The following is a 27,540-nucleotide window of genomic DNA, read 5'->3' on the forward strand; positions in this document are numbered from 1 at the left end:
AATTGCAGGGGACTTTGATACTCCAGTTACAGAAATGGACAGATAATTTAGACACAGAATCAGAAAAGAAATAATGGCCCTGAAAGATACATTGGACCACATAGACTGACAGATATATTTAGAACTCTACATCCCAAAGCAGCAGAATATACTTTCTTCTCAAGTGTACATGGAACATTCTCCAAGATAGACCACATCCTGGGTCACAAAATAGCCCTCAGTAAATATAAAAGAATTGCGATCATACCATGCACACTTTCAGATCACAATGCTATGGAAGTTGAAATCAACCACAGGAAAAAGTCTGGAAAACCTCCATAAGCATGGAGGTTAAAGAACATCCTACTGAAGAATGAATGGGTCAACCAGGCAATTAGAGAAGAAATTAAATGATATATGGAAACAAATAAAAATGAAAATACAACCATCCAAGCCCTTTGGGATGCAGCAAAGGCAGTCCTGAGAGGAAAATACATTGCAATCCAGGCCTATCTCAAGAAACAAGAAAAATCCCAAATACAAAGTCTAACAGCACATGTTAAGGAAGTAGAAGCAGAACAGCAAGCACACCCCAAACCCGGCAGAAGAAGAGAAATAATAGAGATCAGAGAAGAAATAAACAATACAGAATCCAAAAAAACCAGTAGAACACATCAATGAAACCAAGAGTTGGTTTTTTGAAAAAAATGAGCAAAATTGATAAATCTCTAGCCAGGATTCTCAAAAAGAAAAGAGAGAGGACCTAAATAGATGAAATCACGAATGAAAATAGATTTATTACAACCAGTCCCTCAGAAACACAAGCAATCATCAGGGAATATTTTGAAAAATTATATGCCAACAAACTGGACAATATGGAAGAAATGGACTAATTCCCAAACACCCACACACTACCAAAACTCAAACAGGACAAAACAGAAAATTTGAAGAGACCCTTAACTAGTGAAGAAATTGAATCAATCATCAAAAATCTCCCAACAAATAAGAGTCCTGGACCAGATAGCTTCCCTGGGTAATTCTACCAGACATTTAAAGCTGAGTTAATACCTATCCTTTGCAAGCTGTTCCAAAAAAATAGAAATGGAAGGAAAACTTCTGGACTCATTCTATGAAGCCAGCATTACTTTGATCCCCATACCAGAGACCCAGCAAAAAAAGAGAGAACTACAGACCAATATCCCTGATGAATATGGATGCAAAAATTCTCAACAAGATACTAGCAAATCGAATTCAACAGCATATAAAAAGAATTATTCACCATGATCAAGTGGGATTCATTCCTGGGCTGCAGGGCTGGTTCAACATTAGCAAATCAATCAATGTGATACATCACATTAATAAAAGAAAAGATAAGAACCATATGGTCCTGTCAATTGATGCAGAAAAAGCATTTGACAAAATACAGCATCCTTTTCTTGATGAAAACCCTCAGGAAAGTTGGGATAGAAGGAACATACTTAAACATCATCAAAGCCATTTCTGAAAAGCCCACAGCTAATATCATCCTCAATGGGAAAAAACTGAGAGCTTTCCCCCTGAGATCAGGAACATGACAGGGATGTCCACTCTCACCACTGTTGTTTAACATAGTATTGGAAGTCCTAGCATCAGCAGTCAGACAACAAAAGGAAATGAAAGAATCAAACTAGCAATAATGAAGTCCAACTTTCACTTTTTGCAGACGACATGATACTCTACGTGGAAAACCCAACAGACTCCATCAAAAGTCTGCTAGAACTGATACATGAATTCAGCAAAGTTGCAGGGTACAAAGTCAATGTACAGAAATAGGTTGCAGTTTTATACACCAATAATGAAGCAACAGAAAGACAAATAAAGAAACTGATCCCATTCACAATTGCACCAAGAAGCATAAAATACCTAGGAATAAGCCTAAGTGAAGATGTAAAAGATCTGTATGCTGAAAACTATAGAAAGCTTATGAAGGAAATGGAAGAAGATACCAAGAAATGGAAAAACATTGTGTGCTCATGGATTGGAAGAATACATATTGTTAAAATGTCAATACTACCTGAAGCTATCTACACACACAGTGCAATCCCAATCAAAATTGCACCAGCATTCTTCTCAAAGCTAGAACAAGCAATCCTAAAATTTGTATGGAACCACAAAAGACCCCACATAGCCAAAGTAATATTGAAGAAGAAAACCAAAGCAGAAGGCATCACAATCCCAGACGTTAGCCTCTACTACAAAGCTGTAATCATTAAGACAGCATGGTATTGGCACAAAAACAGACACATAGACCAATGGAATAGAATAGAGACTCCAGAATTGGACCCACAAACGTATGGCCAACTAATCTTTGACAAAGCAGGAAAGAACATCCAATGGAAAAATGACAGTCTCTTTAACAAATGGTGCTGGGAGAACTGGACAGCAACATTCAGAAGAATGAAACTAGACTACTTTCTGAGACCATACACAAAAATATACCCAAAATGGATGAAGGACCTGAATGTGAGACAGGAATCCAACAAAACCCTAGAGGAGAAAGCAGAAAAAAAAACCTCTCTGACCTCAGCCGCAGCAATTTCTTACTTGACACATCCCCAAGGGCAAGGGAATTAAAAGCAAAAATGAACTCTTGGGACCTCATGAAGATACAAAGCTTCTGCACTGCAAAAGAAACAATCAACAAAACTAAAAGGCAACCAATGGAATGGGGAAAGATATTTGCAAATGACATATCGGACAAAGGGCTAGTATCCACAACTTATAAAGAACTCACCAAACTCCACACCCAAAAAACACATAATCCAGTGAAGAAATGGGCAAAAGTCATGAATAGACATTTCTCTAAAGAAAACATCCAGATGGCCAACAGGCACATGAAAAGATGCTCAACGTCACTCCTCATCAGGGAAATACAAATCAAAACGACACTGAGATATCACCTCACGCCAGTCACAGTGGCCAAAATGAACAAATGAGGAGACCATAGATGCTGGAGAGGATGTGGAGAAACGGGAACCCTCTTGCACTGTTGGTGGGAATGCAAACTGGTGCAGCTCCTCTGGAAAGCAGTGTGGAGGTTCCTCAAAAAATTAAAAATAGAACTACCCTATGACCCAGCAATAGCACTGCTTTGAATCTCCTCAAAGGATATAGGAGTGCTGATGCATAGGGGCAATTGTACCCCAATGTTTATAGCAGCACTTTCAACAATAGTCAAATTATGGAAAGAGCCTAAATGTCCATCAACTGACAAATGGATAAAGAAGATGTGGTTTATATATACAATGGAATACTACTTGGTAATGAGAAAGAATGAAATATGGCCTTTTGCAGCAATGTGGATGGAAATGGAAAGTATTATGCTAAGTGAAATAAGCCAGGCAGAGAAAGACAGATACCATATGTTTTCCCTCATATGTGGAAGTTGAGAAACTTAACAGAAGACCATGGGGGAAGGGGTGGGGAAAAAATTTACAGAGAGGGAGGGAGGCAAACCATAAGAGACTCTTAAGGACTGAGAACAAATGAAGGGTAGATGGGTGGGGGAGATGGGAAAGTGCTTGATGGGCAGGGAGGAGAGCATTTGTTGGGATGAGCACTGCATGTTGTATGGAAACGAATTTGACAATAAGTTATCTTAAAAAATAAAAAAAAATATAAAATAAAATAAGTGATGCTAGAAAAAAAATAGAATAAAATACTTAGGAATAAATTTAACCAAAGAGTTGAAGGAAATGTAGGAGAAAAACTATAAATAATTGATGAAACAAATTGAGGAAGACACAAATAAGTGGAAAGATTTCCTATGTTTACGAATTAAAAAAATTAATATCCACACACCCAAAGCTATCTACAGATTCCAATAGTATCCTTTTATAGAAATATATAAAATAATCCTAAAATCCTCTTGGAACCACAAAAGTTCCTAATTAATTAAAGCAATTTTGAGCAACAAAAACAAAGCTAGAAGTATCACACTTCCTGATTTCAAATTATATTATAAATTTATAGTAATCAAAACAGTACCATACTGGCATAAAAAGAGACACATAGACCATTAGAACAGAATCAAGAGCTCAAAATACATTCAACTAATCTTTAGCCATGTTGCCAAAATACACAATGGGAAAATGATAATCTCTTTAATAAATGTGCTGGAAAAAATGGACATTCAGACACAAAAGAAAGAAAATGGATCTTTATCTTACAAAAACTCATGTAAAATGAATTAATGATGGGTGCATGGGTGGATCAGTCAGTTGAGCATTCATCTTTGGCTGAGTTCATGATCTCACAGTTTGTACATAGGTCTGAGCCCCGCAGCAGTCTCTGTGCTGACAGCTCAGAGCCTGGAGCCTGTTTCGGATTCTGTCTCTCCCCCTCTCTCTGTCTCTCCCCTGCTTGTGCTTGCTCATGTACTCTCTAAATAAACTTAAAAAAAATAAAAATAAGTAAAATGAATTAATTACTTAAACAAAATACCTGAATCCATAATAATCCTAAAAAAAAGAGAAAAACTCTTTGACAGTGGTTATGGCATCATAATTTGGATTTGGTCCCAAAGCCACACATAACAAAGGCAAAAACAAACAAAGAAACAAATAAGCGGGGCTACCTCAAACTATAAAAGTTTCTGCATAGCAAAGGAAACAATCAATACAATGATAAAGCAGCCTTTGGAATGACAGAAAATCTTTGCAAACTATCTGATAAGCAGTTTTTATACAAAATATATATGTAACTCATACAACTCAATAGCAATAATAATAACAATAACCATATTAAGAATGGTCAAAAGAACATACAAATGGCACACAGGTATTTGAAAAGGTGCTCAACTTTGTTAATCATCAGAAAAATATAAACCAAAACCACAACGAGATATTACCTCACAACTGTCAGGATGGCTATTATAAAAAAAAAAATGTCAAAGCATAAACAAGTGTTGGTGAGTATGTAGAGGAAAGGGAATCCTTTTTCACTGTCGGTGGGAATATAAATTGCTACCACCATTATGGAAAACAGTATGGAATTCCTCAGACATTTGCAATAGGACTACTATCTGATCCAGAAATCCCACTTTTAGGTGTACACCCAAAGGATATGAAAACAGGTTGTATTCTGAAGAAACATACGTACTCCCATATTTTTTGCAGCATTATTTACAGTCATAAAGATATAGAAACAATCTATGTGTTCATCAACAGATGAGTGGATAGAGAAAATATGGAATATATGTATTACTGAATATTACTCAGTCTTTAAAACTAAAGAATTCCTACCATTTGCAACAACATGGATGAACCTAGAGGATATTATGCTAAGTGAAATAAGCCAGACACAGAAAGACAAGAACCGTATGATCTCACTTATGTGTGGAATCTTTTTAAAAAAAAGTCAAATTCATAGTAATAGAGGAGAATGATGGTTACAGGAACTGAGAAGTGGGAGTTAGGGAAAATGTTGGCAAAAGTGTACAAAATTTTAGCTATATAAAATGAATAGGTTATGGAGACCTAATGAACAGCATGGTGACTACAGTTAACAGCAATGTATTAATAATGTATTGTATAATTAAAATACTAAGAGAATAATCTCAAGGGTTGCATCATAACAAAAATGGTAACTATGTGAGGTGACAGATATGTTAGTTCATGTGATAATCATTTCACAATTTACATGTATATCAAAGCATCACATTTCACACTTTAAATATATACAATTTTTATTTGCCAATCATACCTTAATAAACCTGGGAAAAAAATGAATAAAATAAAATAGTTAATCCATTAAAAAAAGAAAGAGATAGACATTACATATTGATAAGATAGTCAATACATTAAGAACATTCAGCAGTTATAAACATAGAAAGAGCCCCCAGATATAAGAAGTAAAACTGATAGAACTGAAGGAAAATTACACAGTTCTACAATAATAACTGAAGATTTCAAACACCCATTTTCAATAATAGATAGAACATCAAGACAGAAGAACAATAAAGAATGGAGGATTTCATAACACTGTAAACCAACTAGATGCAATGCACGTATATATAACACTCCACCCAAAGATAGTAGAATACACATTCTTCCCATAAGCACACAGGACACCCTCCAGTATAGACCATATATTAGGACACAAAACAATCTCAATAAATTAAAAAAAAACTAATCATACAATCTCTGACTTCAGGGGAATGACAGAAATCAATAACTGAAGTAAAACTTTAAATCCACAAATTTGTGGAATTGAACAACACACTCTTAAACAACTAATGAATTAATATAAAATCACCAGAGACATTTAAAAAATACTTTGAGATAAATGAAAATGAGAAAACAACATGCCAAAAAGTATAGGATGCAATAAAGCAGTGTTCAGAGGAAAATTTATAGCTATAAATAACTATATTATAAAAGGAATAATATGAATTCAATATTCTTTACATCTTAAGGAATCAGAAAATGAAGAGCGGGGCACCTGGATGGCTCAGCACTTTTAGCATCCAACTTCACCTCAGGTCATGATCTCGCAGTTCGTTGAGTTCCAGCCCTGCGTCATGTTCTGTGTTGACAGCCCAGAGCCTGGAGCTTGCTTTGGATTCTGTGTCTCCCTCTCTGTCTGCCCCTCCCCCGCTTGCACTGTCTCTGTCTCTGTCTCTGTCTCTCTCTCAAAATAAATAAAACATTTAAAAAAACAGAAATGAAGAGCAATCTAACCCCAAGATTTGCAGTGGTAAATAGCATTGGAGCAGGGATAAAAACAAATGACGAATAGAAAACAGTAGAAATAATCAATAAGACAATACCACCAAAATTGTGACTTTGAAAAGATTGACAAATTTAAGCAACTTTTAACTAAATGGAAGAGAGAGAGAGAGAGAGAAGACACAAATTACTAATGTCAGAAATGAAAATGTTACATTACTACAGACCTTACAGAAACAGAAATAATTATAAGAAAACAGTATAAGAATTGTGTGCCAAGAAATTAGAAACCTAGGTAAAACAGAAAAATTCCTAGAAATACAAAAAGTACCAAAACTGAATCAAGAAGAAAAAAACCAATGAATATACCTAAAATAAGTTAAGAGATTTAATAATCAAAAAGCAATCAATAATGAAAATCTCAGGACTGATGATTTCACAGATAAATTCAATTAGAAGAAGAAATAACATAAGCCCTTCTCAGAATCTTAAAAAAAATAACAGAGAGAGAAGAGAGGAATACTTTCTCTAGCCAGTGCAAGCAGGCAAGAAAAAAAGTAATCAAAGGCATCCAAATTGGATAGAAAAGAGTAAAATTACCTCTGTTCATAGATAGTATGATCTTATATGTAGAAACCCTAAAGATTCCCCCACCAAAACCTGTTAGACGTAATATGTTAAAGCCAGCGAAATTGTAGGATACAAAATCAACACACAACAATCAGATGCATTTCCATATGTTAGCAATGAATAATCATAAAAATTAAGAAAACAACTACATTTACAATATTATGAAAAAGAATAAAATACTTAGGAATAAACTTCATCAATGAGGTGAAAATCTTGTACACTGAAAACTAAAAACTGTTGCTAAAAATAATTAGATACAAATAAATGGAAAGACATATCATGTTCATGGATCAGAAAAGTTAATATCGTTAAGAATATTGTTACCACCCAAAGTAGTCTACAAATTTGATGCAATCTCTATCAAAATCCCAATGATACTTTTCTGTATAAATAGAAAATTCTATCTTAAAATTCATATGAAATCTCAAGGAACCCCAAATAGCCAAAATAATCCTGAAAAAGAACAAACTTACTTGTCTCACTTATTTATTTCTAAACTTACTACAAAGATACAAGATTCAAAACAGTGTGGTAGACACAAAAACTAATGGAGTAGAAGTAGGAGCCCACAAACCCTCACATATGTGGTAAGATGATTTTTGAAGAGTGTCAAGACCATTCAATGGGAAAAGATGGTCTTTTCAACAAATGGTCCTAGCAAAACTGCACATGCACATGCAACATAATGAAGCTGGATCCTTAACTTAAACGATATACAAAAATTAGCTCAAATGGATTAAGTATCTACACATAAAAAGCTAAAACCACAAAACCCTTAGAAGAAAACATAGGGAATAAATTTCATGACATTGGATCTGGCAATCATCTTTTGGATATGATATCAAAAGCAGAGACAACAGAAGTAAAAGTAGATAAATTGGATTACTTCAAAATTTAAAGCTTCTGGGCATCAAAACACTACCAACAGAGTGAAGAGACAACCTATGGAATAGGAGAAAATATTCACAAATTACATACCTGATAAATGTCAAGTGTCCAAGATATATAAAGATTCTTACAACTCAAGAACAAAAAGACAAACAACCCAACTAGTAAATGAAGAATATATATGAATAGCCAACAAGCACATGGAAAGATGATTGACATCATTAGTCATAGAGAAATGTAAATAAAGACTACAGTGAGATACTACTTCACACCCACCAAGAAGTCCAAAATATACATACATATGGAAAGAAAGAGAGAGAGAAGGAGAGGGAGAGGGAGAGGGAGAGGGAGAGAGAGACAGAGAGAGAGAGAGAGAGAGAGACAGAGAGAGAGAGAAAGAGAGTGAGAGAGAAAAAGAAAGAAAAGAAAAGAGAAAAGAATGAATGTTAATGTGGATGTGGGAAACTCTGAATCCTCATACATTGATACTGGGAATGTAAAATGGTACAGCTGGTGTGGAAAACAGTTTTTCAGTTTCTCATACAGTTAAACATAAAATTATCATGTGACCTAGCAATACTATTCCTAGGTATATGCTCGAATTGAAAACAGATGTTCAAACAAAGAGTTATACACAATCGTTCATAGAGCACTATTCACTATAGCCAAAAGATGGATAGACCCAAGATATCCATCAAAAGATGAATGGATAGGGCCGCCTGGGTGGCTCAGTCAGTTGGGCGTCTGACTGGCTCAGGTCATGATCTTGAGTCGTGAGTCTGAGCCCCCACATCGGGTTCTGTGAGACTGGAGCCTGCTTTGGATTCTGTGTCTCCCTCTCTCTCTGCCTCTCCCCCACTCACACTGTCTCTCTATGTCTCTCAAAAAGGAACAAACGCTAAAAAATTTTTTTAAAAAGATGAATGGATAAACCAAATGTGGCATGTCCATAAATGGAATATTGTTCAGGCATAACAAGAGTGCATTCTAATACATGCCACAGCATGAATGAACCTTGGAAACATGCTAACAGAAACACACCAGACACCAAAGACTACATATTGTTTGATATCATTTATATGCAATATCCAGAAAGGAAGGAAATCTAATGAGATAGAAAGTAGATTAATGGTTGCCAGGATCTGGAGATGGGGGAAAGAGGGAACTATTGTTTAATGCATATGGGTTTTCCTTTTGAGGTGATGAAAATATTCTGGAACTAGATAGTGGTGATGGCTGAACAACACTGTGAATATACTAAATGCCACTTAATTATACATTATGAAATGTACACTTTAAAATGGAATTTTAGGAATGCTAGGGTGGCTCAGTCAGTTAAGTGTCTGACTTGATTTCAGCTCAGGTCATGATCTCAAGGTCATGGGATAGAGCCCCATGTCAGCTCACTCTGTCAGCAGAGACTGCTTGGGATTGTCTCTCTGCCCCTCCCCCAGCTCACACACACAAACTCTCTCTTTCAAAATATATAAACATTTGGTGGGGAGTTCCGGAAGATGGCGGCGTAGGAGGACGCTGGGCTCACCGCGTGTCCTGCTGATCACTTAGATTCCACCTACACCTGCCTAAAGAACCCAGAAAACCGCCAGAGGATTAGCAGAACGGAGTCTCCGGAGCCAAGCGCAGACGAGAGGCCCACGGAAGAGGGTAGGAAGGGCGGCGAGGCGGTGCGCGCTCCACGGACTGGCGGGAGGGAGCCGGGGCGGAGGGGCGGCTCGCCGGCCAAGCAGAGCCCCCGAGTCGGGCTGGCAAAAGCGGAGGGGCCGGACGGACTGTGTTCCGACAGCAAGCGCGACTTAGCGTCTGGGAGGTCAGAAGTTAACAGCTCTGCTCAGAAAGCGGGAAGGCTGGAGGACAAAGGGAGGGAGAGCTGCTGAGCCCCCGGACGGCAGAGCTCAGCTTGGCGGGGAACAAAGGCGCTCGCCAGCGCCATCTCCCCCGCCAATCCCCCAGCCAAAATCCCAAAGAGAACCAGTTCCTGCCAGGGAACTTGCTCGCTCCGCGCAAACACCCAACTCTGTGCTTCTGCGGAGACAAACCTCCAGCAGCGGATCTGACTCCCTCCCGCTGCCACAGGGCCCCTCCTGAAGTGGATCACCTAAGGAGAAGCGAGCTAAGCCTGCCCCTCCCGCCCCCGTGCACCTTGCCTACCCACCCCAGCTAATACGCCAGATCCCCAGCACCACAAGCCTGGCAGTGTGCAAGTAGACCAGACGGGCCACACCACCCCACAGTGAATCCCGCCCCTAGGAGAGGGGAAGAGAAGGCACACACCAGTCTGACTGTGGCCCCAGCGGTGGGCTGGGGGCAGACATCAGGTCGGACTGCGGCCCCGCCCACCAACTCCAGTTATACACCACAGCACGGGGGAAGTGCCCTGCGGGTCCTCACCACTCCAGGGACTGTCCAAAATGACCAAACGGAAGAATTCCCCTCAGAAGAATCTCCAGGAAATAACAACAGCTAATGAACTGATCAAAAAGGATTTAAATAATATAACAGAAAGTGAATTTAGAATAATTGTCATAAAATTAATCGCTGGGCTTGAAAACAGTATACAGGACAGCAGAGAATCTCTTGCCACAGAGATCAAGGGACTAAGGAACAGTCACGAGGAGCTGAAAAACGCTTTAAATGAAATGCAAAACAAAATGGAAACCACGACGGCTCGGATTGAAGAGGCAGAGGAGAGAATAGGTGAACTAGAAGATAAAGTTATGGAGAAAGAGGAAGCTGAAAGAAAGAGAGATAAAAAAATCCAGGAGTATGAGGGGAAAATTAGAGAACTAAGTGATACACTAAAAAGAAATAATATACGCATAATTGGTATTCCAGAGGAGGAAGAGAGAGGGAAAGGTGCTGAAGGGGTACTTGAAGAAATTATAGCTGAGAACTTCCCTGAACTGGGGAAGGAAAAAGGCATTGAAATCCAAGAGGCACAGAGAACTCCCTTCAGACGTAACTTGAATCGATCTTCTGCATGACATATCATAGTGAAACTGGCAAAATACAAGGATAAAGAGAAAATTCTGAAAGCAGCAAGGGATAAACGTGCCCTCACATATAAAGGGAGACCTATAAGACTCGTGACTGATCTCTCCTTTGAAACTTGGCAGGCCAGAAAGGCTTGGCACGATATCTTCAGTGTGCTAAACAGAAAAAATATGCAGCCGAGAATCCTTTATCCAGCAAGTCTGTCATTTAGAATAGAAGGAGAGATAAAGGTCTTCCCAAACAAACAAAAACTGAAGGAATTTGTCACCACGAAACCAGCCCTACAAGAGATCCTAAGGGGGATCCTGTGAGACAAAGTACCAGAGACATCACTACAAGCATAAAACATACAGACATCACAATGACTCTAAACCCGTATCTTTCTATAATAACACTGAATGGAAATGGATTAAATGCGCCAACCAAAAGACATAGGGTATCAGAATGGATAAAAAAACAAGACCCATCTATTTGCTGTCTACAAGAGACTCATTTGAGATCTGAGGACACCTTTAGATTGAGAGTGAGGGGATGGAGAACTATTTATCATGCTACTGGAAGCCAAAAGAAAGCTGGAGTAGCCATACTTATATCAGACAAACTAGACTTTAAATTAAAGGCTGTAACAAGAGATGAAGAAGGGCATTATATAATAATTACAGGGTCTATCCATCAGGAAGAGCTAACAAATATAAATGTCTATGCGCCAAATACCGGAGCCCCCAGATATATAAAACAGTTACTCATAAACATAAGCAACCTTATTGATAAGAATGTGGTCATTGCAGGGGACTTTAACACCCCACTTACAGAAATGGATAGATCATCTAGACACACAGTCAATAAAGAAACAAGGGCCCTGAATGATACATTGGATCAGATGGACTTGACAGATATATTTAGAACTCTGCATCCCAAAGCAACAGAATATACTTTCTTCTCGAGTGCACATGGAACATTCTCCAAGATAGATCATATACTGGGTCACAAAACAGCCCTTCATAAGTTTACAAGAATTGAAATTATACCATGCATACTTTCAGACCACAATGCTATGAAGCTTGAAATCAACCACAGGAAAAAGTCTGGAAAACCTCCAAAAGCATGGAGGTTAAAGAACACCCTACTAACGAATGAGTGGGTCAACCAGGCAATTAGAGAAGAAATTAAAAAATATATGGAAACAAACGAAAATGAAAATACAACAATCCAAACGCTTTGGGACGCAGCGAAGGCAGTCCTGAGAGGAAAATACATTGCAATCCAGGCCTATCTCAAGAAACAAGAAAAATCCCAAATACAAAATCTAACAGCACACCTAAAGGAAATAGAGGCAGAACAGCAAAGGCAGCCTAAACCCAGCAGAAGAAGAGAAATCATAAAGATCAGAGCAGAAATAAACAATATAGAATCTAAAAAAACTGTAGAGCAGATCAACGAAACCAAGAGTTGGTTTTTTGAAAAAATAAACAAAATTGACAAACCTCTAGCCAGGCTTCTCAAAAAGAAAAGGGAGATGACCCAAATAGATAAAATAATGAATGAAAATGGAATTATTACAACCAATCCCTCAGAGATACAAACAATTATCAGGGAATACTATGAAAAATTATATGCCAACAAATTGGACAACCTGGAAGAAATGGACAAATTCCTAAACACCCACACTCTTCCAAAACTCAATCAGGAGGAAATAGAAAGCTTGAACAGACCCATAACCAGCGAAGAAATTGAATCGGTTATCAAAAATCTCCCAACAAATAAGAGTCCAGGACCAGATGGCTTCCCAGGGGAGTTCTACCAGACGTTTAAAGCAGAGATAATACCTATCCTTCTCAAGCTATTCCAAGAAATAGAAAGGGAAGGAAAACTTCCAGACTCATTCTATGAAGCCAGTATTACTTTGATTCCTAAACCAGACAGAGACCCAGTAAAAAAAGAGAACTACAGGCCAATATCCCTGATGAATATGGATGCAAAAATTCTCAATAAAATACTAGCAAATCGAATTCAACAGCATATAAAAAGAATTATTCACCATGATCAAGTGGGATTCATTCCTGGGATGCAGGGCTGGTTCAACATTCGCAAATCGATCAACGTGATACATCACATTAACAAAAAAAAAGAGAAGAACCATATGATCCTGTCAATCGATGCAGAAAAGGCCTTTGACAAAATCCAGCACCCTTTCTTAATAAAAACCCTTGAGAAAGTCGGGATAGAAGGAACATACTTAAAGATCATAAAAGCCATTTATGAAAAGCCCACAGCTAACATCATCCTCAATGGGGAAAAACTGAGAGCTTTTTCCCTGAGATCAGGAACACGACAGGGATGCCCACTCTCACCGCTGCTGTTTAATATAGTGCTGGAAGTTCTAGCATCAGCAATCAGACAACAAAAGGAAATCAAAGGCATCCAAATTGGCAAAGATGAAGTCAAGCTTTCGCTTTTTGCAGATGACATGATATTATACATGGAAAATCCGATAGACTCCACCAAAAGTCTGCTAGAACTGATACATGAATTCAGCAAAGTTGCAGGATACAAAATCAATGTACAGAAATCAGTTGCATTCTTATACACTAACAATGAAGCAACAGAAAGACAAATAAAGAAACTGATCCCATTCACAATTGCACCAAGAAGCATAAAATACCTAGGAATAAATCTAACCAAAGATGTAAAAGATCTGTATGCTGAAAACTATAGAAAGCTTATGCAGGTAATTGAAGAAGATATAAAGAAATGGAAAGACATTCCCTGCTCATGGATTGGAAGAATAAATATTGTCAAAATGTCAATACTACCCAAAGCTATCTACACATTCAATGCAATCCCAATCAAAATTGCACCAGCATTCTTCTCGAAACTAGAACAAGCAATCCTAAAATTCATATGGAACCACAAAAGGCCCCGAATAGCCAAAGTAATTTTGAAGAAGAAGACCAAAGCAGGAGGCATCACAATCCCAGACTTTAGCCTCTACTACAAAGCTGTCATCATCAAGACAGCATGGTATTGGCATAAAAACAGACACATAGACCAATGGAATCGAATAGAAACCCCAGAACTAGACCCACAAACGTATGGCCAACTCATTTTTGACAAAGCAGGAAAGAACATCCAATGGAAAAAAGACAGTCTCTTTAACAAATGGTGCTGGGAGAACTGGACAGCAACATGCAGAAGGTTGAAACTAGACCACTTTCTCACACCATTCACAAAAATAAACTCAAAATGGATAAAGGACCTGAATGTGAGACAGGAAACCATCCAAACCTTAGAGGAGAAAGCAGGAAAAGACCTCTCTGACCTCAGCCGTAGCAATCTCTTACTCGGCACATCCCCAAAGGCAAGGGAATTAAAAGCAAAAGTGAATTACTGGGACCTTATGAAGATAAAAAGCTTCTGCACAGCAAAGGAAACAACCAACAAAACTAAAAGGCAACCAACGGAATGGGAAAAGATATTTGCAAATGACACATCGGACAAAGGGCTAGTATCCAAAATCTATAAAGAGCTCATCAAACTCCACACCCGAAAAACAAATAACCCAGTGAAGAAATGGGCAGAAAACATGAATAGACACTTCTCTAAAGAAGACATCCGGATGGCCAACAGGCACATGAAAAGATGTTCAACGTCGCTCCTCATCAGGGAAATACAAATCAAAACCACACTCAGATACCACCTCACGCCAGTCAGAGTGGCCAAAATGAAGAAATCAGGAGACTATAGATGCTGGAGAGGATGTGGAGAGACGGGAACCCTCTTGCACTGTTGGTGGGAATGCAAATTGGTGCAGCCGCTCTGGAAAGCAGTGTGGAGGTTCCTCAAAAAATTAAAAATAGACCTACCCTATGACCCAGCAATAGCACTGCTAGGAATTTATCCAAGGGATACAGGAGTACTGATGCATAGGGGCACTTGTACCCCAATGTTTATTGCAGCACTCTCAACAATCGCCAAATTATGGAAAGAGCCTAAATGTCCATCAACTGATGAATGGATAAAGAAATTGTGGTTTATATACACAATGGAATACTACGTGGCAATGAGAAAGAATGAAATATGGCCTTTTGTAGCAACGTGGATGGAACTGGAGAGTGTGATGCTAAGTGAAATAAGCCATACAGAGAAAGACAGATACCATATGGTTTCACTCTTATGTGGATCCTGAGAAACGTAACAGAAACCCATGGGGGAGGGGAAGGGAAAAAAAAAAAAAAAGAGGTTAGAGTGGGAGAGAGCCAAAGCATAAGAGACTGTTAAAAACTGAGAACAAACTGAGGGTTGATGGGGGGTGGGAGGGAGGGCAGGGTGGGTGATGGGTATTGAGGAGGGCACCTTTTGGGATGAGCACTGGGTGTTGTATGGAAACCAATTTGACAGTAAATTTCATATATTAAAAAATAAATAAATAAATTAATTAATTAAAAAAATATATATATATAAACATTTGAAACAATGGAATTTTATATTATGTGAATTTTAGCTGGACAAAAATTGTCTCCTTCACACTATTTAGAAAGCCTATAGGCAACTAGAAAGGCTGAGTGGTTGGAAATTTTGTAGGCCTAAGCTGGGTGGGATGATGATAAGATTCAGATAAGAACTGCAAAAGACTAACATTTAAGACCACATTTTCAACATTTTTAATTGCTAAAAAGAAAAGATGAGTTTTGGGGGCCTATTTGATAGCCATGATATTAATTTCTCTAATACCAAATACATTCCAGTCTACCACCAATTGTCCACCCAAAATGTCTTTACTAGCTCATTGCATTCTAATCCTCAAAAAGGCTTGGTTAGTGCCAGAAATAGGGCATCCAGGCATTACATCTTATTCCAAACCCAAACTAACTTACTGAATAACCACAAAGTTTTCATCACATATTAGCAGTAACAACTCTGTCTTTCAAGCAGGTTCAGTATGCCACACAAAAGTTATATTCTCAAGGACAGCCCCCAAATTAAAGGGTTTCCCCAAGTGTTACTTTTAATTATCAAAATTAAAAAGAATTGTTTAAAAATTTATACTAGTAACTAGAATAGTTAAAATTTATTTATTTTTAATTTTTTTAATGTTTATTTTTGAGAGAGAGAGAGAGAGAGAGAGAGAGAGAGAGAGAGAGAGAGAGAATAAGTTGGTGAGGGGCAGGGAGAGAGAGAAGTAGACACATAATCCGAAGCAGGCTCCAGGCTCTGAACTGTCAGCACAGAGCCTGACATGGGGCTCCAACCCATGAGCTGTGAGATCGTGACCTGAGCCAAAGTCAGTTGCTTAACTGACTGAGCCACCCAAGTGCTCCTAGAACAGTTAAAATTTAAAATGACAATATCAGGGCTGCCTGAGTGGCTCAGTTGGTTGAATTTTTTATCTTGATTTTGGCTCAGGTCATGATATGGTCATGAGATCGAGCCCTGTGTTGGCTCTGTGTTGAGGGTGGAGCCTGCTTGGGATTCTCTCTCTCCCTTTCTCTCTGCTCTTCCCCCACTTGTGTGCATTCTTTCTCTCTCTCTCTCTCTCTCTCTCTCTCTCTCTCAAATAAATAAATAAACATTAAAAAAAAATAAAACTAGACCTATCCTAGATCCAGTCATCATGCTACTGGGTATATACCCAAAGAATACAAAAACTCAAATTCAAGATATTATATAAACCCCTATGTTTATTGCATTTTTTTCTATAATTGCCAAATATGGCAGCAGCCCAAGTGTCCATTGACAGATGAATGGATAAATAAGATGTGATATGTGTATTATTAACATAATATATATATACTGGAATATTATTCAGCCATAAAAAGGAATAAAGCCTTGCCATTTGCAACAACATGGATGGACCTAGAGAATATAATGTTAAGTGAAATAAGTCAGTCAGAGAAAGACAAATGCCATATGATTTCACTCGTATGTGAAATTTAAGAAACTAAGCAAATGAACAAAGGAAAAAAATGAGAGAGACAAACAAGAAACAAGTTCTTAATAGAGAACAAACTCATGGTCACCAGAGGAGAGGTAGGTGGGGGGATTGGTTAAATAGGTGATGGGGATTAAGGAGTGCACTTTTCCTGATGAGTACCAGGTGTTGTATGTAAGTGCTGACTCACTAAATTGTGCATCTAAAACTAATATTACACTGTATGTTAACTATACTGGAATTAAAAATTTAAAAAGAATAAAATTTAAAAAATAGATGATAATGTTTATTTGTCAATCTTTGCCTTTTAGTTAGATGGTTTAATCCATTTATATTTCAAATAATTACTCATAAGGAAGGACTGCTGCCATTTATTTTCTATATATCCTATATCTCTTATGTTTCTCAATTCTTCTATTACTGTTTTCATTTGTATTTAATTTCATTTTTCCTGTGTACCATTTTGGTTCCATAAGTGGAGAAATTTATATCAGTATTTTTCCTAATGTTTGGAAGCTGTTTAAATCTTTTTCATCATTCCTTTTTTTCTACTTTACAACCTAACTTGTTTTACAGTAGTCACAGTATAAATGTCTGATACAGTTATAAACTCTTTGATGAACCTTCTCAAATACTGTATGAAACACTTTGGTTCAAGGGAGTACAGTTTGACAATAATAATTTAACTATTGTAATTTTTTTCTAGGAGTTGTCTTCCAGTGTATCACTGGGTTCTAATATTATACAGTTTTACAAAATTGAAATAGATGAGTCCTTAGTATCCAAGTTGTTCTTGCTTTTTAATTTTATCACCAGTTCAGATAATGGTTTCTTAGTCTTCAAGGTATCTATGGTCAGTGATCTTGCAATAGACTATCCTTCAATAGACTATCATTTACCTTAATCACTAAGAGTCCTTTTTAAAGATTACCCTGAATCTCTTTTGTAATGGAAAATTATTTGCTTTTTTAAAAAATCTCTTTTTTTTTAACGTTTATTTATTTTTGAGACAGAGAGAGAGAGAGCATGAACAGGGGAAGGTCAGAGAAAGAGGGATACACAAAATTCGAAACAGGCTCCAGGCTCTGAGCTTGTCAGTACAGAGCCCGACGGGGGGCCCGAACCCAAGGAACGCGAGATCATGACCTGAGGCAAAGTTGGACGCTTAACCGACTGAGCCACCCAGGTGCCCCAAAATCTCTTTTTGTTTTTGTTTGTTTATTTGTTTTGTTTTGTTTTTCACATTTCTACTTTCCTCTGTCTTTAGTCTTTATGGAGTAACCAGTATTCTTACCTTCTGGTTTGGCTGTTGTGGAAGTGTAAATATAGACTTCCAGTAGGTCCAGGTAAAGAACACAAAAATGGCATGGTAGAATATGAGGTAGATAACTGAAATTTAAGAGAAAAAATCAGTGTTTACACTATTTTTGTCCATTCCTAAGAGTTCTGAAAGACATAAAACTAAACAACAAATTTGTTTTGTTTTCCTATTACCAAGTATTTTCTAGTACTCTTATAAAATTTTAATTCTTAACTTTTTCCCATGAAGTGACAGAAACAAGATGTAGTGCCAAATTTTTAATGACACTTTCTGGAAGTTTCATGTTTTAAAAGTTACCATGTGATTCTAAAGCTAAAGGGGAAATTTTCTTTATAACAATGTGAGGGAAGTTACCATCGCCACTCATCATTATCTCTGCCACTGTAGGTGCTAAAAGATGATAATGATATTATTTGCACAACACTACAGTTTACAACGCCATTTCATATTATCTCATTTTATTGTTTCAATAACTTTGTGAGATAGGAAGTAGGATAGGGACAGTTGATTAACTATCAGCAGTGGTTGGTTATGCAAAGTGACACAGCTATTATATAACGTATTCAGATCTTAAACACAGGGTTACTGACTGTAAATCACAAATTCTTTTCATCAGCCTCAAAGAATACACACTTTTTAAAGAAGTAGTATGGATTCATATTTATTGAAGCCAGTAATTAGAGACATTTTCTTTTTCAGCACTAGAAAGGAAGGTTCCACATGACTGCATAATTGCATCTGGTTAGGGTCACATCCTTGGACTAAGACTGGTGGGGGAATAATCTGCAGTCCTAATTTTACATAAAAATACCAATAAACTTAGTATAAAAATCACAGTGAACTTCCACTTACAACATCAACATGTTTAAAGTCATTATGTAAACAGCACTTTCAACTTTGTTAAACTAATAAAACATGACAGTATCTTCAGATTATATAGTTTTGAAATATCAGTTTTATCTTTGTGATAGCTGTAAAAGTGGCTTCCCACTGCTTAATATTTTATATTCGTTGCCTCCTGGATAGTTCTGATATCAGAAATTTCAGTATTCTTCACAAAGGTCATTCATTATAAGACTGATGGCCAGTTTACTGTTTCATTGTGAGTCCTTGCATTGCAAGGACTTAAGAAAGACTCAAGGGAATGATGCCTCAAGACCAAGTTAATACGGGTAAGCCTCTCACACATTTATGAGTAAATTGAAAAAGCTGTACTCTGAGCCCAGTGCTCCTTGTCTTGTGTTCAGTACCTTTTTTATGTGCTTAATTTGTGTCATTAAGAAATCTCACTTTCAAATTCAAGCAATTTAAAGTAAAACATAAAAGTTCACTGTACACATACATCTACCTTCTATTTCCCCATCCTAAGGCATAATACACATTTATTATTTGGCATGTATCATTCCAGATATTCTGATTTTCATATGTTTATATAAATCTATGAAGATAACATGCATATGGAATTTTTATAACATTTAAAAATTTTTATTGTATATCTTTTGAAAAGCAATACATTCACAACATTCAAAATTTGAAGGTATAAAGTGGTACACAGGAAAAGTCTCCCCTCTGTCCCTGTCTTTCAGCCACCAAGTTTCCTTCCTGGAAGCAACAAATGTCACAATTTCATGACTTCATTCTGTACCCTTTTATATTTTAAACATATGGAAGTACTGAAACAGGGTGGTTTTTCCCCCACACAAATAGCAGTATTTGCACTGTTTTGCAGTTTTGCACTGATTTCTTTTCCATTTTCTCTAAGTTGGAAATAATTCTACTTACTATAACTTGGAAAGAGTGAGCTTCCTCATTCTCCTACAAACAAATGTTGCAGGGAGGGGCACCTGGGTGGCTCAGGTCATGATCTCACGGTTCATGGGTTTAAGCCTGGCATTGGGCTCTGCACTGACAGTGTGGGCCCTGCTTGGGATTGTCTCTCCCCACCCCCCCCCCCCGCCCCTCCTCCACTCATACCTTCTCTCTCTCAAAAATAAATAAATTAATAAAATAAATAAAATAAATAAATTTAAAATGTTGCATTGGTTTTCATTGCATCAGTGTACCACAATTTGACCAAACTGTTTCTTATGAAAAATATTAGTTGTTTCCTTTTTTCTTGCTATTAAAAACAATGTAATGAAAATACCTTGCCCAAACATAGGCCCTTTGGTAGACACTGTCAAGCTGACATTAAAAAAAAAATGAAAAAAAAGCTTTTTTTTCCATTGTGGGGGAATCATAGGTTCCACAGGGCCATTCAGGTGATGCTCATGCCAGGGTATTGCAGGGTGGAGCTATGAGGGGGGCAACTGAGAGAAGGGAGCATGGGGATCCTGTTCACACTGAATCCACAGACCTCCCCTTGACACCTGACCACTGCCTCTTTCCTGCTATTGCCCTGTCCATGAACTCTTCCACACTTGCTTCATGGTTGGGCACTAGAAGCTTCCACATGGACACTCAGTGGATTGTGGCTCTCCAGGTCCCGCGATCAAGTGCTGGGGTGGTACAGTGAACAAGACTGTGGTTAGAAGGGACCTTGGACATCACCTGCTCCAACACTCATTGCACAGATTCAACTAAGGTACATACAAGGGTCTGTTACACTCTGTCATCTCCCTGGCAGTTTCAGGGCATGGCAGAGAGGATTTCTAAGTTCCATATGTATCACACCACGAACTGGAGGCCTATTCATATTTACAATAAAAATTCACTTGGGGAAGAGAGAGGGAAGATAGCAGTGCAGTAGGTGGACTCTAAGCTCATCTCATTTCAGGAATACAACTAGATAACTATCAAATTATCATAAAGAGACCAGAAATAGACCTGAAGACTGACAGAACAAGCTCCACAGCTAAAGGGTGAGAAGAAGCCATATCAAAGAAGGTAGGAAGTGGAGAGATATGGTTTAGGGGAGAAAAGGATCATGGGTGCGTGGAAGGGAGGGAAATGTGGTCACAGAGAAGGGTTATAGAGAGCTTTGAGCACATAGGGGGATTCAAAAGAAGGTTTCCCCAAAAACCATTGGCTTGGAAAATGACGTGGGCCTAATTTCATGAGTTCTTGAAACCAGCAGGGCTTAAACCTTGGAGTTTTAAAGATCAACAGTCTTGGATGGGATTGAGCCTGGAGGACACTGTACTGCTCTTGGACAGAAGGCAGAAGCTGGGGGTGGACAACAGGGAAACAGCAATCTGAAGAACAGTGGGCACACAGTGGGGAGATTATTTACTCTACTCGGAGAACATCCCTGAGATGCAACATTCAGAGACGCCTCTCCAGGAACAAAAGCCTTGGATGGCGCTCTATCCCTCCTCTTCCCTTCAGCATAAACACAATGCCACCTGCAAGAGGCAGTACAGAACTGACACTGGCTGCCTAATGTGCTTACACCAAACCCCATACTGCTGCACTCTTGTGGGACTGCCCTTTGCAGTCACGCTTGCCTCAGGCATGGCAGGCCTTTCTCCAAGAAAACCAGCGCAAATTCCTGCCCACACCACATGTCCTTGCCAGAAAGTTCTGAAGGACCTCAGTTCTGGTGGAAGAGTTGTCAGATTTCATTTCATAAGCAGACTGGAGCACAGCTAGTTAAAACTCACCACATTCAGACCAGAGACCAAACACTGCACACACCCGGGCAAGGGGAGCCTCTGCAGACTGGCCTGAAGGAAGTGCAGACAAAACACAACAGCAGAGTCCAAGCAGCACACACCAAAGACATTCCTTGAGGCAACAGCCCTTGGCATTACATGACCTATTCTTCATAAGGCCATTGCTTTCAGGAGCAGGAGACATAACTGGCTTTTCCAACACACAGAAAAAGGCAGAGACATAGACAGAATGCCAAGACAGAAGAATTTCTCCTAAATGAAAGAACAAGATAAGGCCATGGCCAGAGATCTAAATAAAACAGATATAAGTAACATGACTGATGGAGAATTTAAAGAAACAACCATAAGAATACTCACTGGGCTTGAGAAAAGAAGACATCAGTGAGACATGTACCACAGAGATAACAGTTAAAAAAAGAATCAATCAACGATGAAAAGTACAATAAACAGGCTTGATGCAATGAAAAGCAGGCTGGAAGAAGCAAAGGAATTAATTAGTAACACAGAACAAAATAATGAAAATAATGAAGCTGGACAAAAGAGAGAAAGAAGATGTATGCAACATGAGAATAGACTTAGGGAACTCAGTGACTCCATCAAACATAATAACATTTGTATATGAGTCCCAGAAGAAGAAGAGAGAAAAGGGGGCAGAAAATTTATTTGAGGAAATAATAGCTGAAAATTTCCCTAGTCTGGGGGAAGAAACAGATATCCAGATCTAGGAGGCAGAGAGAACTCTCATCAAAATCAATGAAAGCAGGCCAACACCAAGACATATAATAATTAAATTTGCAAAACATAGTGATAAAGAAAAAATCTTAAAGTGGCAAGACAAAAGAAGTCCTTAGCTGACAAGGAAAAATCCATAAGGCTAGCTGGAGACATCTTAACAGAAAGTTGGTAAGACAGAAGGCAGTGGCATGATATGTTCAAAATGCTGAAGGGGAAAAATCCGCAACCAAGAATACTCTATATAGAATGGCTATCATTCAGATAGAAGCAGAGATAGAGTCTCCCAGAGAAACAAAAACTAAAGGAATCTGTGACCACTAAACTAGCCCTGCAAGAAATATGAAGGGGACTCTTTGAGGGCAAAGGAGAAACCAAAAGTGACAAAGATAAGAAAAGATCAGAAAAATCACCAGAAACAATGACAAAACATGAATAAAGTGATAATAAATACATGCCTACCAATAATTACTTTGTAAATGGACTAAATGCTGAATAAAAATACATAGGGTGTCAGAATGGATAAAAAAAGAAGGCCCATCTATATGCTGTCTACAAGAGACTCATTATAGACCTAAAGACACCTGCAGATTGAAAGTGAGGGGATGGAGAAACATTTATCATGCAAATGGTTGTCAAAAGAAAGCCAGAGTTAGGGAGGGAGGCAAACCATAAGAGACTCTTAAAAACAGAATAAACTGAGTGTTGATGGGGGGTGGGAGGGAGGGAGAAGTGGGTGATGGGCATTGAGGAGGGCACCTGTTGGGATGACCACTGGTTGTTGTATGGAAACCAATTTGACAATAAATTTCATATTAATAAAACCTAATTATTCCACATTCGTGTAAAAACAGACTGGAAAAACAGACAAATAAGGACACTATACCATAATAAAGGATACAATACGAAAAGATCTAACAATTACAAATATTTATGCACCTATAAGAAAGCACCCAAATACATGAAACAATAACAAACATAAAGGAACTAATTGATAATGATGCAAAACTAGTAGGTGGCTTAACATCCCAGTTTCATCAATAGATCATCTAAGCAGAAATTCAACACGAAAACAATGGCTTTCAATGGCACACTGGACCAGGTACTTAACATATATTCAGAACATTCTATTGTAAACCAGTTGAATATACATTCTTTTCAAGGGCACCTGGGATATTCCTCAGAACAGATCACACATTAGGTCACATATCAGGCCTCAACAAATACAAAAAGACTGAAGTCACATCATGTAGCTTTTCTGACCACAACACTATGAAACTAGAAGTCAATCCCAAGAAAAATGTGGAAAAAACATAAAAAACATAGAAGTTAAACAATATCCTACTAAATAATGAATCAATCAACCAGGAAATCAAACAAGAAATAAAAAAAAAATTCATGGAAACAAATGCAAATAAAAATACAATGGTCCAAAACATTTAGGATTGAGCAAAAGTGGTCCTAAGAGGGATGTATATAGCAAAACAGGCTGAATTCAAGAAGCAAGAATAGTCTTAAATAAACAGCCTAACCTTTCATCTAAAGAAGCTAGAAAAAGAACAACAAAGCCTAAAGCCAGCAGAAAGATGGAAATAATAAAGATTAGAGCAGAAATAAATGATCTAAAAAACAATAGAACAGATCGATGAGAGCAGGATCTGGTTCACTGAAAAAAAATTCATAAAATTGATAAACCTATAGCTAGACTTATCAAAAAAAGGGGAAAGTACTCAAATAAAATCACAAATGAGGGACAGGAAAGTACAACCAATACCCCAGAAATAGAAACACTATTTGAACAAATTGGACAACCTGGAAGAAATGGATAAATTCCTAGGAACATATAAACCACCAGAACTGAAAGAAGAAATAGAAATCTTTTTTTTTTAATTTTTTTTTCAACATTTTTTATTTATTTTTGGGACAGAGAGAGACAGAGCATGAATGGGGGAGGGGCAGAGAGAGAGGGAGACACAGAATCGGAAACAGGCTCCAGGCTCCGAGCCATCAGCCCAGAGCCTGACGCAGGGCTCGAACTCACGGACCGCGAGATCGTGACCTGGCTGAAGTCGGACGCTTAACCGACTGCGCCACCCAGGCGCCCCTAGAAATCTTGAACAGACCAATAACCAGGAAAGAAACTGAATAAGTAAGTAAAAACCTCCTGACAAACAGAAATCCAGGAACAGATAGCTTCACAGATGAAATCTACCAAACATTTAAAGAAGAGTTAATACCTATTCTTCTCAAACCATTTCAAAAAAATAGAAGAGGAAGGAAATGTTCCACATTCATTCTATGAGGCCAGCATTATCCTGATACCGAAACCATAAAAAGATACTATAAAAGAAAAGAACTACAGGCCAATATCTCCGATGAACATACATGCAAAATTTGTCAACAAAATACTAGCAAACTAAATAGAACAAGAAATTTAAAAATTACTCACTTCAATCAAGTGGCATTTATTAACAGGAAGCAAGGGTGCACAATATTTACAATCAATGTTTTACACCACATTAATAAAAGAAATGATAAGAATTATACGATCATTTCAATAGATGCTGAAAAGCATTTGACAAAGTACAACATCCATTCATGATAAAAAAAAAAAGCAGGCTTACAGGGAACATTCCTCAATATAATAAAGGCCATCCATGAAAAACTCATAGCTCATATCATACTCAATGGGGAAAAACTGACAACTATTCCTCTAATTCAGGAACAAGATAGGGACGTCCACTCTCACCACTGTCATTTAACATAGTACCTAAATTACTAGCCACAGCATTCATACAACAAAAAGAAATAAAAGACATACAAAATATCAAGGAAGAAGTCAAACTTTCGCTATTTACAGATAACATGATACTTTATACAGAAAGCCCAGAAGACTCCACCAATAAACTGCTAGAACTGATACATGATTTTAGTAAAGTCTCAGGATACAAAATCAACATATAGAAATCTGATGCATTTCTATACAGCAATAATGAAGCAGCAGAGACATAAATTAAGGAGTCAATCCCACTTACAATTGCACACACACAGAAAAGATACCTAGGAATACACATAACCAAAGAGGTGAAAGACCTGTACTCTGAAAACTAGGAAACACTGACGAATGAAATTGAAGAGGACACAAAGAAATGGCAAGACATTCCATGCTCATGGATTGGAAGAACAAATATTGTTAAAATGTCTATGCTACCCAAAGCAATCAACACATTTAATGCAATCTCTATCAAAATACCACCAACATTTTTCACAGAGCAAGAACAAACAAACCCAAAATCTGTGCAGAACCACAAAAGACCCCAAATACCAAAGTAATCTTGAAAAAGAAAAACAACCCTGGAGGCATCACAATTCTGGATTTTAAGTTATATTATAAAGCTGTAGTGATCAAAACATTATGATACTGGTACAAAAAAGACACATAGATCAATGGAAAAGAAGAGGAGACCCATAAATGAAACCACAAATATATGGCCAATTAATCTTTGACAAAGCAGGAATTAAAATTAATGGGCAAATTACAGTGTCTTCAACAAATGGTGCTGGGAATACTGTGGTATGATACTGCAGTATAATATTGCATGCATCATGCAAAAGAATAAAACTGGGTCACTTTCTTACACCATACACAAAAATAAATTCAAAATGGAGGAAAGACCTAAATGTAGACATAAAATCATAAAAATCCTACAAGAGAACACAGGTAATAACCTCTTTGACATCAGCCATAGCAATTTTTTTCTAGATATATCTCCTGAGGCAAGGGAAATAAAAGCAAAAATAAACTACAGGACTTTATAAAAATAAAAAGCTTCTCCACAGTAAAGGAAAAAACAAAACTAAAAGGCACCCTATGGAATGGATTAAGGTATTTGCAAATGATATATCTGATAAAGGATTCGTATCCAAAATATATAAAGATCTTATAAAGCTCAACACCCCAAAAATGAATAATCCAGTTAGAAAATGGGCAGAAAACATGAATGGACATTTTTTTCAAAGAAGAAATCCAGATGGCCAACAGATACATGAAAGATGGTCAAATATCACTGATCATCAGGGAAATACAAATGAAAACTACAATGAAATATCACCTTACACATGTCAGAATGGCTAAAATTAACAACATGAGAAACAACTAGCATTGGCAATGATGTGGAGAAAGGCAAACCCAGTTTTACAGTTGGTGTGAATGTCAACTCTTGCAGCTACTGTGGAAAATAGTAATGAGGTCCCTCAAAAAGTTAAAAATATAAGTATCCTATTATCCAACAATCACATTACCCCCAAAATACAAAAACACTAATTTACAGGGACACATGTACCATATGTTTATAGCAGCATTATTTACAATGACCAAATTACAGCAGCAGATGAAGTGTCCATCAATTGACGAATGGATAAAGAAGGTGTGTATATAATAGAATATTAGCAATAAAAAAGAATGAAATCTTGCCATTTGCAACATGGATGGAGCTGTAGAATACTATGCTAAACGAAATAAATCAGTCAAAGGCAAATACCCTATGATTTCACTCATATGTGGAATTTAAGAAACAAAACAAATACACAAAGGGAGAAAAGAGAGAGAGATGCAAATAAAGAAAAAGATTGTTAACTATGGAGAACATGATGGCTATCAGAGGGGAGGTGGGTGGAGGATGGATGAAATAGGGGATGGGGATTAAGGAGTGCGGATGTTGTGATAAG

The 27,540-nt window shown here is 37.6% G+C and overlaps 1 protein-coding gene across 2 annotated transcripts in view; it reads right to left on the bottom strand.

The window, feature by feature from the left end:
• The window catches only part of ZDHHC15 (zinc finger DHHC-type palmitoyltransferase 15), a 210,338-nt gene that overhangs the window by 111,196 nt on the left and 71,602 nt on the right, over positions 1-27,540 (bottom strand). For both annotated transcript variants that reach the window (XM_058714639.1, XM_058714640.1), the window contains exon 3: positions 18,440-18,534. In XM_058714639.1, the coding sequence (XP_058570622.1) occupies positions 18,440-18,534 (95 nt within the window). The remainder of the gene's footprint in view (positions 1-18,439; positions 18,535-27,540) is intronic.

The sequence above is a fragment of the Neofelis nebulosa genome, chromosome X (genome assembly GCF_028018385.1).
Source record: "Neofelis nebulosa isolate mNeoNeb1 chromosome X, mNeoNeb1.pri, whole genome shotgun sequence".
In the NCBI taxonomy this organism is placed as follows: domain Eukaryota; kingdom Metazoa; phylum Chordata; class Mammalia; order Carnivora; family Felidae; genus Neofelis; species Neofelis nebulosa.